This window comes from Orcinus orca, chromosome 1 (genome assembly GCF_937001465.1).
Source record: "Orcinus orca chromosome 1, mOrcOrc1.1, whole genome shotgun sequence".
Lineage (NCBI taxonomy): Eukaryota > Metazoa > Chordata > Mammalia > Artiodactyla > Delphinidae > Orcinus > Orcinus orca.
Window position 1 is genome coordinate 147,936,657 of NC_064559.1, and position 15,569 is coordinate 147,952,225.

At 37.7% G+C, this 15,569-nt stretch overlaps 1 protein-coding gene across 5 annotated transcripts in view; it reads left to right on the forward strand.

The window, feature by feature from the left end:
• Positions 1-15,569, forward strand: part of ERICH3 (glutamate rich 3) — a 112,019-nt gene that overhangs the window by 31,212 nt on the left and 65,238 nt on the right. For 3 of the 5 annotated variants that reach the window (XM_033405978.2, XM_049703135.1, XM_049703146.1), the window contains exons 2-5: positions 3,257-3,350; positions 5,815-5,940; positions 9,609-9,680; positions 11,292-11,420. In XM_033405978.2, coding sequence (XP_033261869.2) covers positions 3,257-3,350; positions 5,815-5,940; positions 9,609-9,680; positions 11,292-11,420 — 421 coding nt within the window. The remainder of the gene's footprint in view (positions 1-3,256; positions 3,351-5,814; positions 5,941-9,608; positions 9,681-11,291; positions 11,421-15,569) is intronic. The other 2 variants (XM_049703139.1, XM_049703136.1) reach the window with 1 other exon arrangement.

Sequence of the window (15,569 nt, forward strand, 5' to 3'; positions counted from 1 at the left end):
TGTAGACTGTGGAAACGTTTGCATTAGCTGCTGTCTCAGTTTGTTCAGGATGCTATACAGAATGCCATAAACTGGGTGGCTTAAACCACAGAAATTTATTTCGTACAGGTCTGGAGTCTGGTAAGTTCAAGATCAAGGCACCAGCAGATTCAGTGTCTGGTGAGAACTCGCTTCCTGATTCACAGATGGCCATTTTCTTCCTGTGTCCTCACATGGTGGAAGGGACAAGGGAGCTTTCTGGAGTCTCTTTTATAGGGTGCTGATCCCATTCATGAGGGCTCTAGCCTCATGACCTAGTCACCTCCTGAAAGCCCCATCTCCTAATACCATCACATGGGGGGATAGGGTTTCAACCTATGAATTTTGGGGGGAAACATATATTCAGTCCATAATAACCATTTTACTAAACCTGTATATAATTTAGTATAGTTTCTTGTTAGCAAACAATTCATTTATCTAAAGTTTCAGTTAAAAAAATTAAGGCATTGTCTGAAAAAGAAATGGCTGAGCCTGGGGAGACCCAGCTGGTTATTATTCATAGTCATGGAAAAAGATGCTTTAAAAATGGCGTCCCAACCAGAGACCTTCATTCTTTCCTAAACAGGAAGAGGTGAGAAAATCATTGTGTGCAAAGATTTCAACTCGCCTGGACCTATTCCACTTGTCAGTAAGACTGGAGGAGCATCACACACACAGACTCATTCAATAGGAGCCTGAGAGAGCAGAATTAGAATGAGGTAGTGCCAAAGCTGGCTAAGCTTTGTTATTAAGACCTAAATATTAGAAGTGTTTCAAAGTCTGAATTAAAAGAATGGGATATTTTACAGTCAACGGGGAAGTGGAGGTCCACGTTATCTTAACATTTTGACCCTACTACATTTAATCAGGGTTTTAGCACTCATAGCTATTCCAAAACTATTGATTTTTTTAAATGTGAGCCTGAAAAACAGACAAAAGACTATATATGATATCAGTCTAATGATTTATCTTAAGAATCTGTGAACTGTGGAATCATGATTGTTAGGACTGAGAGACACCTGCTCACCTTTCTGAAATGAGTTGCTGAAAAGGTATTCTGAGATTCAGAAAGGGTAAGGGATACAACGTCGACCTTTTGGAGACAGGAAACCTTTGATGAACTATAGGACACCAAGACGGTTCATTTAAAAGATGGTTTCAAAGCATTATCCGGGGCTGGTTTTGTATGTGCATTACTGAAGCTCTCAGGTTGTCTTTTTACGTAAACCCAGTGAAATAATGGTTTCTGCAGCTGTTCATGGGTCTGCAACTCTCATGTGGCACCTTGGCTTCTGGGCTTTGTAACTGCTTTTCAGTCTCTTTTGTGGACAAAATTAAACTTTCCTTACCATTTGACAGCATGGAACTTTCCTGAGATGGGCATTAAGGAGAAAAGAGACAGGAAAAGGTCACCAATACCATCTCCGTGTAATTAAGGCAGTGCAAATAGCTAAATAAAATTGTTGCTAATGATATTTACTCGATTCTATGAGTCCCTGTTCTTGTTTCAGAATAAGTTAGGGATCAGCTGCTCATGAAATGTATAGATTATAAATCTTTGTGGCAGGTAATAGGGTGTGCATTTGTTTTAGGACAACTTTGTGTTAGGACCATGTTTAGGCTTGCGTGTTTTCTTTCTGTCCCTCTGTCTCTTTGTGTCTCTCTATATACACACACTCACATTTATGTGTGTATATATATATTTATATACACACACACATATGGATGCACATGCATGCATACATGTATACATACATGTATATGTATATGTGTGCCTGCTTTCGTAAGATAATAATTAATGAGGGATAGGTTAAAACTTAGAAAAAGTAGTTTCAAACTTTGTTTTATAGACTTATATTGACCATGTAACCAAGGAACCAATTTGTCCTCTTTTAAATGAAAGACCGTAAAAATCAGCAGTAATCTATGAACTTTTTTTTTTTGGTTCTGGATGTGGAATTAATGAAATTGTCTGTATATATATGTGGAAGTTAACACTTCTAAACGCTGAGCTGAAGCTTAGTTTGAAATTTATACCAGTAAGAATGAGTCCCAAACAAAATTGTATCTTCATGTGTTGAACACATCGTTATTCAGGTACATAATAAATAAGTAAGGATGCGGAGAATAATGCGCCATCCTGGCCTTCAAATCTAGCAGAGGTATTGGAGGAGGTCATTGAAAGGATGTGACCGCCTCAAGCCGGACCTGGGCATTCAGAGGCTCCTTACCCTCTCCCCTGTCCTTGGAATGCATACGTTCTGCCCGCCATTCCCACAGTGGGGACCATTTTCAAGGGTGCAGACTTAAGAGAGCAATATGTTGTGGAGGTCATCGAGACCTTGTACATGACTGAACCCAGTTAAGACCTCTATATAAACTTTTAAGATTCTGATGGGCAGGTGCGGATAGCAACTCATCTTGCAGCTGCCCAAGACAAGTCTCTTAAGGAAGTTCCTTTGCTTATTAATCCTGCCACTTACCAATCTGGAGTGGCTGCCTTTTTTTTTCACTCTTCCCTTGCCCTCTGTGTGTGTGTGTGCCAGTTTGCAAACCAACAGGAGTAGACTAAGAAATAAGCAGTAACATATCGTGGATGTGTAATGGAACTCAAGGTCTTAGAGGAACAGAGGGGAGGGTAACACAGCACACCCAGTTTGTATCAGGGGATGTTTCTTGGGAGAAGAGATGCTTGTGCATCACAGATGTTCTCCATTAGCTAATATCTGCTGAGGGAAAGGACTTCCCAGTAGTGGGACTGTACATCGTGTCCTGAAGACAGGAGAGAATATGTTTAGGGAGTGCAAGGAAGTTTGAGTGACTAGAATTTAGGGTGTGTAACCAGCGGCTGAAGGGTCCTCTGAGGAAGCCCCTACTTTTCCATCAGGCTTCCTCCACGAAGGCTTTCTTGACAACTGGAGTTGGTGGCCCCTTCTCTGTGTCCCCACGATTTTTTGCATGTTTCTATTATTGGATTTTTCATAACCAACTTAATTGTTCATGTCTGATTTCCGTACTTGTCTGTGGGATAAAACAGCATCAGGACTGTCTCTCAGTCCTTATCATCAAACCTAGAAAACAGTAGGTGCTCAATACTTGTTTTTTAAACACATACGTAAATGACTGGCTGGCTGGATGAATGAATGATTATGCACAGTTTGGGGGTGAGAGTCAAGAATTGCCTTGGTTATCAAGCAACACTTCATAAAACCTTAATGTTTTCATTTTTCTGTTCCAGATTACTTGCAGCATATAATAGTCTTACGGATAAACACCTGGCTGGATATTTTAACAATACAAGGATAAGGCGGCATCTCTTGAGATCAGGGCTGGTAAGATTTGGTCTCATTTCTACCTGCCCTCTTGTTTCATTAAATCCAATAATTCCCTATCTTTTCTGGTTTCCTCTTTGAGCTTATCAGTGACATCTTTTCATTTCCCTCATTTTAGAAAAATTACTTCCTTTCCAAAGCTCTGATTTATATATTTGAGGCTGTGTTTCAAAAGATAGGAAGAGAGGTCATGATGGCTGCTAAGGCAACTTATAAATTATTGAGGAAAATCCCTATGAGTTTTCAAGAGCATATGTCATTTGTTTATTTACCCACTCATTTATTCAACCCATATTTATTGAACATATTGTATAAACCAGGAACTGTTAAGGAGTAAGGATAGAAAAGACTTTACTGTCTTCAGAAAAAAAATATTGTTTTTAATAATCACAGGATATGGTGTGGAAGACATGAACAGTTCAAAATTTTCCTTTAAATTTTTAAAAACTCTTTCATTTCATGTGATGGTTTATTGATACATTAGTGTCTTTCGTTAGCTTCAAAACTATCATTTCCAGAAAATTTCCAGTTCTCTAAATGTCTATAATGTAAAACCTTTAAAAAACACTGTAGTTTTCCATTCAAAGTAAGGGGTGTGGTTATAGAAAGTGTGACTAACAATTTTAGCTGTTTACTTTCTTAAAACACTGTGGGTTTCCTTAACTATTGTTGCCATGGTGTTGAAAGGATATGCATTGCATTTCTAATTGTTGTTTATGTGCTTGGCACTCTGTCTGGGTAGTTCTCAGAGAGCCTGCTTTTTGTCTCCTGGGGCTTTGTTATCAGACACACCTGGCTGAAACCTGGCTCTGCCATTTACAAGACAGAATGTTCAGGAAAACACTTAACTTTCTCAGCTCCAACTTCTTCAGTTGAAGGACGATAATAAAGATAATGATACCACGATAATAAAGATAATGATACCCCGCTCTCAAGATTGTTGTAGCAATTAGAGATGTGTAATAAATTGTTGTTGTAATTGTTGTGGGTAGCATTAACACTACTTCTTCAGATAAAAGTCTGTGAGCTTCATATATAAATGGGAAGGACTTTGTATTTACTTATCAACGTCATTAACAAGCACTTATTGAACACTGATTATGTGCATGGCAACTCAAACAGGAAGGACGCAGCCCTTTCTCTAGAGCAGTTCAGATACAGTCTCTGAATCAGGAGTGTTCAGCATCGCCTGGGAACTTGTTAGAACATGCAAATTCTAGAGCCCCAGCCCAGATCTGTTGAGTCAGAAACTGTGGGGTGGGGTCCATCAGTCTTTTTCCACTTGTCTTCCAGGTGATTCTTCAGATGCTGGCTCAAGTTTAAGAACTTCTGCCCTATAGGAGCTTCCAGTCTAGTTGGGGAGATTAGATACTCCCAGAGGAGAAATATCAATGACAAGTTACTTGCTAAGGGAGGGGCAGTGCAGGAAGTTCTTAACAGTTTTTCCTGGTTGGATAGTCATGACATGATATCCCATGGACAACACACTTCAAAGACTAACTGAGTTATTCGTAATTCCAAGCACACTTTCTATAACCACAGTGCTTTCTTCCATTAGAAAATGCATTCATAAAAAAGATGATCAATAATCAATCACTCGTAGCACAACTCTAGCTGATCTCGATACTCCAATAGGTTGCAACAACAGTACTAAAATACTAGTTATCAAAATTAAGAAATATGTGGACTTGAATTAGGTATGGAAAGAAGAGCAGGGTTTAAATAAGTGAAAAGGAAGATGAACATTCCAGGAAGGATAACATCCTCAGTTTAGGGAAGATGTAGAAAAATAGAACAAATATGCCCATAGGAAGGAATAAAAGAAAAACAAGTAAATAAAATTCAGAAACTATCACTCCTGGGACTTGCAGTGATGTCACTTGAAACCAATCTGAAATACTTTGTATCTGCAGTACTGTATAATCTGAATCACAGCAAATTAAATTACATTCTGGGCTAGAGAATGAAAGAAGAAAAGCAGTGTGAAAACAAAGTAATGAAACCAATTATTTTAAAAACAAATTGATGAGATCCTCTGTAGCTTACATGTTTTGCCCTTCAAAGTATTTCCTGTGAGATCATCAGTCCTGTGATCACTGCTCCTATTCACCATTTCAAGGTAGCACCCCACGCCTTCTTCCCCAACGTGTTCAAAAAAAGAAATGAAAAGAACACCTGGGAAAATTGTTACTCTAATGAAAACCTTGTTTTAAACGTCAAGTGCACTACCTGTATGTGTTTTCATAATGATGGGTATATGAGACTGCCTTTCTCTTTTTTTTTTCCTTATGAAACATTCATTAAAAGTGAAAATTTATCAGCCATAGCACTACACCTCATTAGCCTTAAAAGACGCTGCTTCCTTCTCTGTCTGATCAACTGACGGTCCATCTCTCTCTCTTAGGGAACTAACAATACATTTTCTGCTTTGTATTTCTATATATGTTTTATTTATTCATGACAGATCACAAGAAATGGGAGGATACTTTCTGAAAAGGAATACAAGCTAAATATCATGAAGAGGGATCACCAAAAATATATCCGGGAGTGCTTAGCCCAGGCTATTTTCCATAAGGTTCTTGATATGGAGGTACAAGTATTAACTATTTTCTTTACAACTGATATTTATTAATATGATAATTAATAATACTTTCTGTACCCAGAAGCAGGGGAATTCTTCCTATATTTCATTAAAAAGGAATGGAACAAGGTGACCTGAGAAATACTCTATATCTCTCTAGGTAGTGAGGGGACAAGACACTGAAGTAAGCATTTCTTCATTTCGGTTAGGGAAAAATATGGACATCATTGTATATTTTGTGATATTTAATTTAACAAATGTAGAGTTTTAATCCGTAATGGCTACTTTAAAACATACCAGCCCTCACCATCTGTACCTCAATTTCCATTTGCTAAAAAAAAAAGTGACATCTGTTTAAATATCAGTAATTCCACTGCCATGAATTATTTCGGATTTGTTATTCTTTGAAGGCGCCGAAGCTCAGCCGTATGCTAAATTTCAAGGAGCAGGCATTGAAACATCTGCTGTCCCTCCTACTTTAGGCCACGTTGGTCAGCACAGATTCACAACCCAAGTATCAACAACTGTTTTTTCAGTCTGACATGGCATTTTTAGAAGGATATCTAGCTAACTCGATAAATTATTTTAGCCTCGCTCCATGGAACTTGTAGTTTCAAGCATCAATACCGTTTTAATGTCTGTGAAAAAGCATGTCACTTCTCGGCTTGACCAAGTAGCTGTAAATCAGAAAACTTGGCTCATAAAACCATTGACCTGTGGGTGCACTAAACATTTATGACCAACTGTAGAATCATCAGTAAACCAATACTAAGTGTAGTGCCACTCAAAATATTTATTATTATGCTACTATTAAATTGAGCAAGTGTTGTGCTCTCTTCGGATGTATATGATTTGTTCATTTAGGAATTCATTTTGTGATTTATGTCATGTGCATGAATTACATAGAATCATTGTTTATGGCTCCCAAATTCACTTCTTTATAAAAGTATTAGTTGGAATCCTACAACTAATGTTGAAAAAATAGTACAGCGTAAAATTAATTATACATAATTTCAAACTTAATTGGTAGGCACCAAGTTCTATCTTAGCATTGATTCTTGAACTTTCGTTTTCCAAAATTTCCTGTAATGCACACATCATAACTGTTAAATGTGCTGTTATTAAAGAGTCTTTGCGTATTCTTAAAGTTTGGAATAAATAGCTTAGATAAATGTTAATGTGTAATATATAATTTTATATAATATATAATATATTAATATAATTTAAAAATAGAATATTTCTAAATTGTTACATTTGTCTCACATTTAGTTTATGCTGATGCTGTTTACTAATGTTGTTGTATTACTATTCACATATTCATTCATGCAATAAACATTAACTGCAAGCTTACCATGTACCAGTATGGGGCTACGTGATGTAGCTGTGAGATATAATTTTTTAAAAAATGCTGTAGAAAGTGATCAAATGCTAGAAGACAGGAACAAATAGACTGAGCTCAGAAAAGAAGGGAATGATGACTTGCCTCTGTGAGAGTCAGAGGAAGCTGAACAGAGGTCCTGCTTTTTGAACTGAACCTGGAGGACTCAATGAAACTTGACATGAAAAGATAAGCAAGGCATTCCAGAGAGTGAAGACAGCAGGTGTGAAGTTACAGAGGTGTGAGGGGACATTGTGGATGGAAAGGAAAGCTCACTGAGGCCAGACTACACTGTGAGTTGGTTGAAAGACTGGCAGGAAGTGACACTCTCCAATAAGTTGGGGCCCTGTTTCTGGAGGCCTTCAATTCCCAGCTAGGTTTGCAGTGTAGGTGATGAAACGATGAAACATTTTTCAGCACGGAGTGAAATAAATGAGCAGAGCTGTTTTAGAAAGATGATGTTGCTAAAAATGTGGAAGATGGATTAATGAGCTGGAAAAGATTGGAGGTGGGAGGTCAGCTAGGAAGCTGTTGCCAGAGGGTGTGGGCTAACAGCAGTAGCGGACATACTGGGGCAATGCCGCTGCCCACAGGGATCTGGAACAGGGAGAGAGACCGACACTGCCTGGATGAGGAATGGGGAAGAAGACACCCAGGGCCACTCTGAGGTTTCTAGCTTCGTGGTGTGTGCGTTGCAGGAAATTGGGAAGAACAACATGGGCTAGATAAGAACCTTCAAACAGTGGGAAAACCTGATAGAGTGGTGTCCTGGAAGCCAGGGGGGTCTCAAGCTGCAGAATGGTTCAATAAGATGACTACTGGGTTTTTATGAAAAAAAAAAAAAAGCCAAACAGGAAGTTAGTGTCAGATAGACCAAGATTCAAATTACAGTTCCACCACTGACTAGATGTATGACCTGGGGCAAGTTCACGACCTTCTGCTTCAGTTTCTTCATTTGTAAAATGAGACTGCTTAACAATTGGAATTGTTCAAGAGGAGATGATGCACACGAAGCACTTTCCCAGCACACAGATACGCACGTAATGTGAGCTTGACCAATAAAATTGTGTTTCTGTGCAGTTCTGCATCCTACTTTTATCAGCATTACATGCATTTTCCATTTTTTAAACAAAATCTAAAGGCTGAATAATATCCCATTGTATACATGTACCACATCTTCTTTATCCATTCATCCGTCGGTGGACCTTTAGCTTGCTTCCATGTGTTGGCTATTGTGAAAACTGCTGCAATGAACATGAGATTGTTGAATATTTCAATTCTTGAATATATACCCAGGAGTGCAATTGATGGATCATAGGTAGTTCTAATTTTGATTTTTTTAGGAACCACCATGCCGTTTTCCACAGTGGATGCACCAATTTACATTCCCAACAACAATGTACAAGGTTTCCCTTTTCTCCACATCCAACTTATATGAGGAATGTAAACTAGTCAAACTCATAGAGGTAGAGGGTGTAATGGTGGTTGCCAGGGCCTGGAGGAGAGGAAAATGAGGAGGTATTACTCAACGGGGATAAAGTTTCGTTATGCAAGATGAATAAGCCCTAGAGATCTACTATATAGATCTATTGCCTATAGTTAACAGTATTGTGTCGTACACTTAAAAATTTGCTAAGAGGATAGATCTTAAGTGTTCTTATCACAAACTAATAATAATAAAGAAGGTGGGAGGAAACCTTTAGATGTGATGGATATGTTTATGACATAGATTGTAGTTGAGAGTTTCACAGGTATATACTTATCTCCAAAGTCATCAAGTTATACACATTAAATATGTACAACTTTTTGTATGTCAATCATACCACAGTAAAGTGCTTTAAAAAAAAAACAAACCCCAAAATCTTTAGGAACCTTATTTTAATAATTATATTCTATTCCATTATATGGATGCAACAAAATCTTAAACCATTCTCTTTAAAGTTTATGTTGCTCCTGAATTTTTGCTTTGAAGGAAAAAAAAAACAACCTTTCAGACAACATATTTGTGCATAAAACAATTTTTTTTTATTATTCAGACTTCTCCTTAAGTTTAGAAATGAAAGTTATGGGTTACAGAGTAGGAACACTTTTAACTGCTTAATGTATGTTAGGAATTGGCTTTCCAAAGAGTTGTACCAATTTGTATTCCCACTTGCACACTTATGCAGGTGATTCTTCTCCATCTCAATGACAAGAGGGGTAAATGAGAATACAGTTAGATAGTGGGATTATTTTCCTCTAAAAATTTCTTTGCTACAATTGATATGATTCTTTCCTCCACTCTTTCCTGTGTGCTTAGCGTTACCATCAGCTTGAAATTAAAAAGAAACTGGAGACATTAGCTAGGAAGGAGCGAATTCAGAGATTTAAGGTAAGGAGCTACATAACTCTTTTACTTCATAATATTATTTCATGATTTTGAAGGCCAATGGTATTATTATTGAAGTGGCTTGGGGGCACTTTATTTTGGGGTAACTCATAACTGAGGTCAAATGATCGTTCCACCAGGCTTAAATCTTGGCCACTATTATTACAGAAGATCATGACAAAATAGGAGCTGGTGTGCAAGAGAAACTGTATAAGGCACAAGTCATTGTAAGAAAAACTTGAAACCGTTCTTCTCAAGTTTGAAATTTTGCTTTTGTATTTTCTTGATTGATTTGTGATAGAGGCCAAAAGATTTGTTTGTCATAAAAGGTAAAAATAGATGGTGATATTCCCAGTGGGATGGAAAATGGGGCATTTTAAGAATTATCCAATGGTACATTTTCATGTGAACGTGACCCTTGAAAATATATGGTAGGAAAGATCTACGTTAGCAAACAAAAGCTTAAGATTTAGACATTTTGTGAAGGCATTTTAAAATTCGTTGTTTTTTACTTTGCATTTGATAGTTCATCTTTGCAGTCAACTAGAAGATGTGTAAATTTAAATCAAGAGATGAGAGATTCAATTAGGCATGCTTGAAAGGTTTCAGTTCAGGTTGGCAGTTTTACTCAATTTCTTGAGCCATTCAAACCCACGTGTTGTTCTTCATTTTCAGGGTATTACAAATGTGGGGCTTAAGACACATTTCACAAACTGATGAATATTCGTAAAGCTTCTGTGGAATAACTCGCCATAGGAAACAGTAATTTTCCCTCTTGCCTGATAGACTCAAATCTATTTTATCTTAGTCAAAACATACTCTTATTACAAAAGTGTTGTTAAATAACAGACAATAAGTCAGTTTTTCAAAATCAGAAAAGTTGGTGTGTAGAGATTTGTGGTTAAGTCAACTTTACCAATAGTGTCCTATATTGAGGACTGATAGATTCTGTAATTTATCTGCCGAAATGTTGATCGAAAAAATAGTTACTGGAGAATGGTTCCTGAAACAGTGTTCTATTCACTCTCGTCCAGATTGCCAGACATACTAACCAGATACATGGGCACATTTTAGCACTGGCAGAAATTCCTGATAGACACTTCATTTCCTCTGTACGATTTTTATTCATAACATTTTCACCTATAGCTATACTTGGCGAAAGACCTATATTTTAGGTCCCCCATATGTAATATATAACCCTTTGCTTATGGCATTATTTAATAATTTTTTAAGGCAGAAAAATAATACTTTCTGGTAGTCTCTACTGATCAGAGTAGTGAGGAACATTGTGCTTCTTGTAGTGATCTGCTTAAAGCAGATTAATAAATATTATTGCTGAAACTAAGGATACACTGCATCTCTAGCTGTTACTGTGAGCACAGCTATTTCTTTGGATAAAGTATACTCAATTTCCTGCCTTTCACTACCACACCCAAGTCCCCAGTACAGCTGTGGAAACATCTCCTGATTATCATGATGGTCCTCAGAGGGAGTACTTTTGAAAAGAATAAGAAAGAACTTCTCTAGTCATATAACACCTCTTATCCGGCAGGCACTAACGTAACCTAGATTACTAATTATGCTTCGGTTTGTTAAATCACTTTCTTATTCTAGGGAGAGCACGCAGGATGGACTATAGGAAATAACATGCCAATCCTGTCTCCCCGCCCCCCAGTTGGCCCCAAGACTAATCATGGCCATAGTGTTCTGGTTGATGAAGGACATTCCAGTCCAGTAACACTGGTGAGTCATGTTAGTAACACTCTGACCTGCACCATGCCAACTAATTAATTCATGATTTTGTATTACTCTCAGAAAGAACGCTCTCTGGGTACATGGTTGTATCATCTTGGGAATCCTACTGAGTGAAAACATAATCTTGTATCCATTCAACTCTGTCTTTACTGGTTGTCCCGCCTTCATTCAGTATCACCCCTGTCAAATCCATTTTGTTACTGCTGGATTAGTTTTCTTAAAGTGCAGATTACTTATGTTACTTACATGCCCAAATACCTTCACTGGCGCTGTGTCACCTATAGAAAAGCCCAGACTCTTGCACCTGACATTTAAGACCCCAAGCCACATGACATCAATTTGGCTATCCTAATACTTTTCCCCACGATTACCCTTTAGCACCCTACAATGCAGCACAACTGAACCATTGGTTGTTCCATGCATGTTCTATATTTTCTGACCTCTGGATTTTTTTCTTGCTGTTTCCTCTACTCTTACCTTATCTTAAAGCTTCTTTATGCATACAAATTCAATGGTACTGCACAACGTGTCGGGCCAGATACTTACATCTGAGCTTCTTTTATCAAAAGTATATGCACACAGTCTAAGATAAAAATAATTAAATGTACAGAAATTATGTTTAAAGAAATCGCACACTGACATTTCATTCCACTTCGATTCATTTATAACCTAGGAGTGGTATTTGCTTGAAGGAACATAAGGTAGCTTGAAACAATATAGATACAGGAAAAGACTTGCAAAATATTTCCTGGCAGTTGATGGTTTCAGCTTTAAATGAATTGATTTGATGACATCTTTATTCTGGCTTTGTGTGGCCTAATGTATTTCCTTGTTAGCATGAACATTTTTTTGGATTCCACAATATTTGTAGAGGAATTGCAACACTTTCACAGATTATTGAAGTAGGTTCATCACATATAGTGTTAAGCTTTGACATTTTCAAAAGGTAAATATGTTTTGACATTTCTCCATGAACAGCTCAAGTTATGAAAAGCAACCATCTTCCCTTTGTTGTTATCATATTTCCAGGCTTCATTTAAATGTATATGTACACAAATAATTCTTTTATTGGATGGCAAATTCACTAGACTCTCAAAAGCTTATCCTGGGTGAAACAAAAGAAACAAGGGCCATTTTCTATCTCCCTACCTGTTTCAGGGAGGAAAAACCCTTGAAAGTCTTTCTTTTCAATTTTCCAGCTGAACAGCCTCAATAAGTAGTTTATGATACATCCAGGAGATGTTAATGTGGCAGGAGTGAGAAAGTAATTTAAAAATTACAGGAACCACTGACACCAGCACTTTAGCAGCCTTTCTATCTGGTAAGCCAGGATTCTTCACTTGATCACCCCCTGCGGTGCTGCTGCCTCATAGGTGATACCTATTGTGATCTTGGAATTGCAGTTCCCATGTTACAGAAATTCAAGTCCTTCTTTTTTGTTTTCCTAACTTGGTTACATATCCTCCGAATTGGATTCCTGACCTCCAGGTGCCATTGGAATAAAGATAATAATCCTTTTGAGATATTGCCATCCATTTTTCTCTTTAAATTTTCTTGAGTGAATAAGGAGAGCATACGGTGAATAGTTACTTCACTTGGTCACCAATTGCACCTAAACTTTCAAAATAGCATGTAGGCTTTTAGCTGCACCATGCCATTAAAACTGTGGAAGTTATTCAACTAATTTTGTACATGCTTGGAAAATTCACCCCCAGAGATCTTCTAAGAATTAGAAATGCTCAGCTAAGCTGAGTAATCACCAGGTAGTCAATTTCAATTCACATTCAGGTGCAGTTTTGAAAATGTTAAGCTACAGTGCCATATATATTCCAAGAAAATATATTACGAACAGTTTAAAATATAGCAAATTTAAGGTGGCTCCTGATGTGAACTACAACAGTTTGTAGTTCACAGCTGTTAGTTGAACGGCGCAGATTTGTTTTTAGAGATACATGTAATCGGTTAAACATTTGACTGCCACATTCATCTAACTGAATGCAAATGTGGGGAAGTAACATCTAGCGCATAGCAGCCAATAGATCATGTTCTAGTTTAGAGTAACCTGCTTTCCAAGTCCTACATTCAATGTTTTTGTGTTCAGTTGGATTTTTTGACAGGAGTGGGTTTTAAGGCATATTTGTTTTACAGAGATCAAAAGAATTCTTTTGCATGATCTGATCCCTTTGTTCAGAAAACTTCTAGCCTGATTTCTCTTTGTGGGTTTTAAGACCTTTCACCTTTTGGCTCATAGAGGCTTATGTCTTTTTTCTTTAAACCAAACGCTGCTTTAGTCAGTCCACTTGGCTTCTTGTCTAGGTTTGTATGCGGAGACCAAAATAACGACTTTAACGTAAGGATGCGCTCCCCACCTCAACACACACGCATGAGTCTCAGCTCCTGCACCATCTCTACTCTATGAGGCATCAAAAGCTCAGACTCCTTTTGTGTCATTGATCTGACAAACTTAGTGTGTTGCCTTCATCCACGTATACCAAGATGGTATATACATCACCGTGTGGCTCTTTCAGCCAGAGAGAAGGGGATAAGGGGAAAGTGAAGACACATTTCTTCTTTCTAAGGGCATGATCTGGAAGTTTCATATAGCACTTCTGCTCACATCTTACTGGCCCAAACTGAGGCATACATCTATATGGAGTTTCAAGAGACGCTGGGAAATACAGTCTTTATTTGTGATAGGCATGTTCCCTAATAAATATTGTATTACATGAAGAAAGGAAAACAGATATTGGGGAATAGTCTCTTTGCTCCCCTTCCCATGTCTGGCTCACAACTGGCTCTTCTTATTTGGATGTTCAAATTTACCATTCCTCTTTTCTCCTTATCATTTTCTTCTTTTGCTCATTCATTTGGATAAAATGTAATTACTTTTGTGAAACTTTAATTTTTACTAGTCTCATTGGCTTATTCCAAATAACTTTTAGTTTTAAGTTCTATTAGTTTTCAGGTATTTTGTTGTTATTGTCTCTTTGGCAGTATTTGTGTGGTTCATTTGAAACTAATTGTCCCATGTTGCCATTAGATGTTAAAAATTACTTTTTCATCTCACAGTGATTAGAGTTGGAATTCAGTAAGTGTTAACTTAACAAAATCAGAGTTTTGGCAACATATAACATGCTTGTCAAGATGGCGCTAAGACCAACTTTTGGTTGGTGGGAGTTGCCCTATCACCATTTTTTATGTATTTATACAACACTTTTCCAGAGTTGAATATTTGTTGTCACCATTACACCATGAGTCAATGTAATAAATCTTATTCATTTATCATTTATATATGTTGTTCTCATACCCTCTTACCCAAATTTGCATGTATTATTCTTAACAGGTTTTCTACTGTTTTATTGTAATAGAACAACTGGGCCAAACATCTTGTTTTTTCCATTTTTGAAACATTGCTGATCTTTATTGCAATGTTCTGTCAGTGCTCCAAAAGACACATCTAATGCTCTGAACCGGCACTTTTGGTTTTCTCTGTAGTACATTCTTGATTAGAAAATGCATCCGTCAGGGTCTCAGCAGGAAACAGATGGCTCACACAAATAGGGTAATTAGGAAGGGTTTAATAAAGAAACTATTTAGAAAGATGCAGGTGGGGTTAAGGAAAACCAGCTGGGGATGTAAAGCAGGCTGGGGTGAATACAATGGGAAACCACACCACATAGGCTTAGGGGGAAAGAGAGGACTTGGATACCAGAACCAGCTGGCAGCTTCTGGGAGAGGACTTCCTGATAGGAGCTGTGGACTTTGTTGGAGGGACCCAGCTGGCCCATCATAACCTTGGTTGGGAAGGGTCCAGGAGCTTTAAGACCCCAGTCTCCTTCCCTCCTGTCTTTTGATCTCCTGCCAGTGTCTTTCATTGGCCAAATCCAACTGGAATCCTGAGGTTAGTTGACGTAGTCCATAAAGAAATAACTCCCAGCAGCCAGAGCAGAACAGAAGAGACAGAGAAGAGGGGCAAATGGAAACTATCCAGCCTGGAAAACATCTCCATTTTGACAGTGTTTTCCAAAGTTGCCAGTTACAATTTTTCAGTTTTGTTTTCCTGGTATTTCAAGGAAGAGGTTGAATAAATAGTAATGCATTAGAAGTAAGTATTTGTCTTCCCTCTTTTTGAATTGT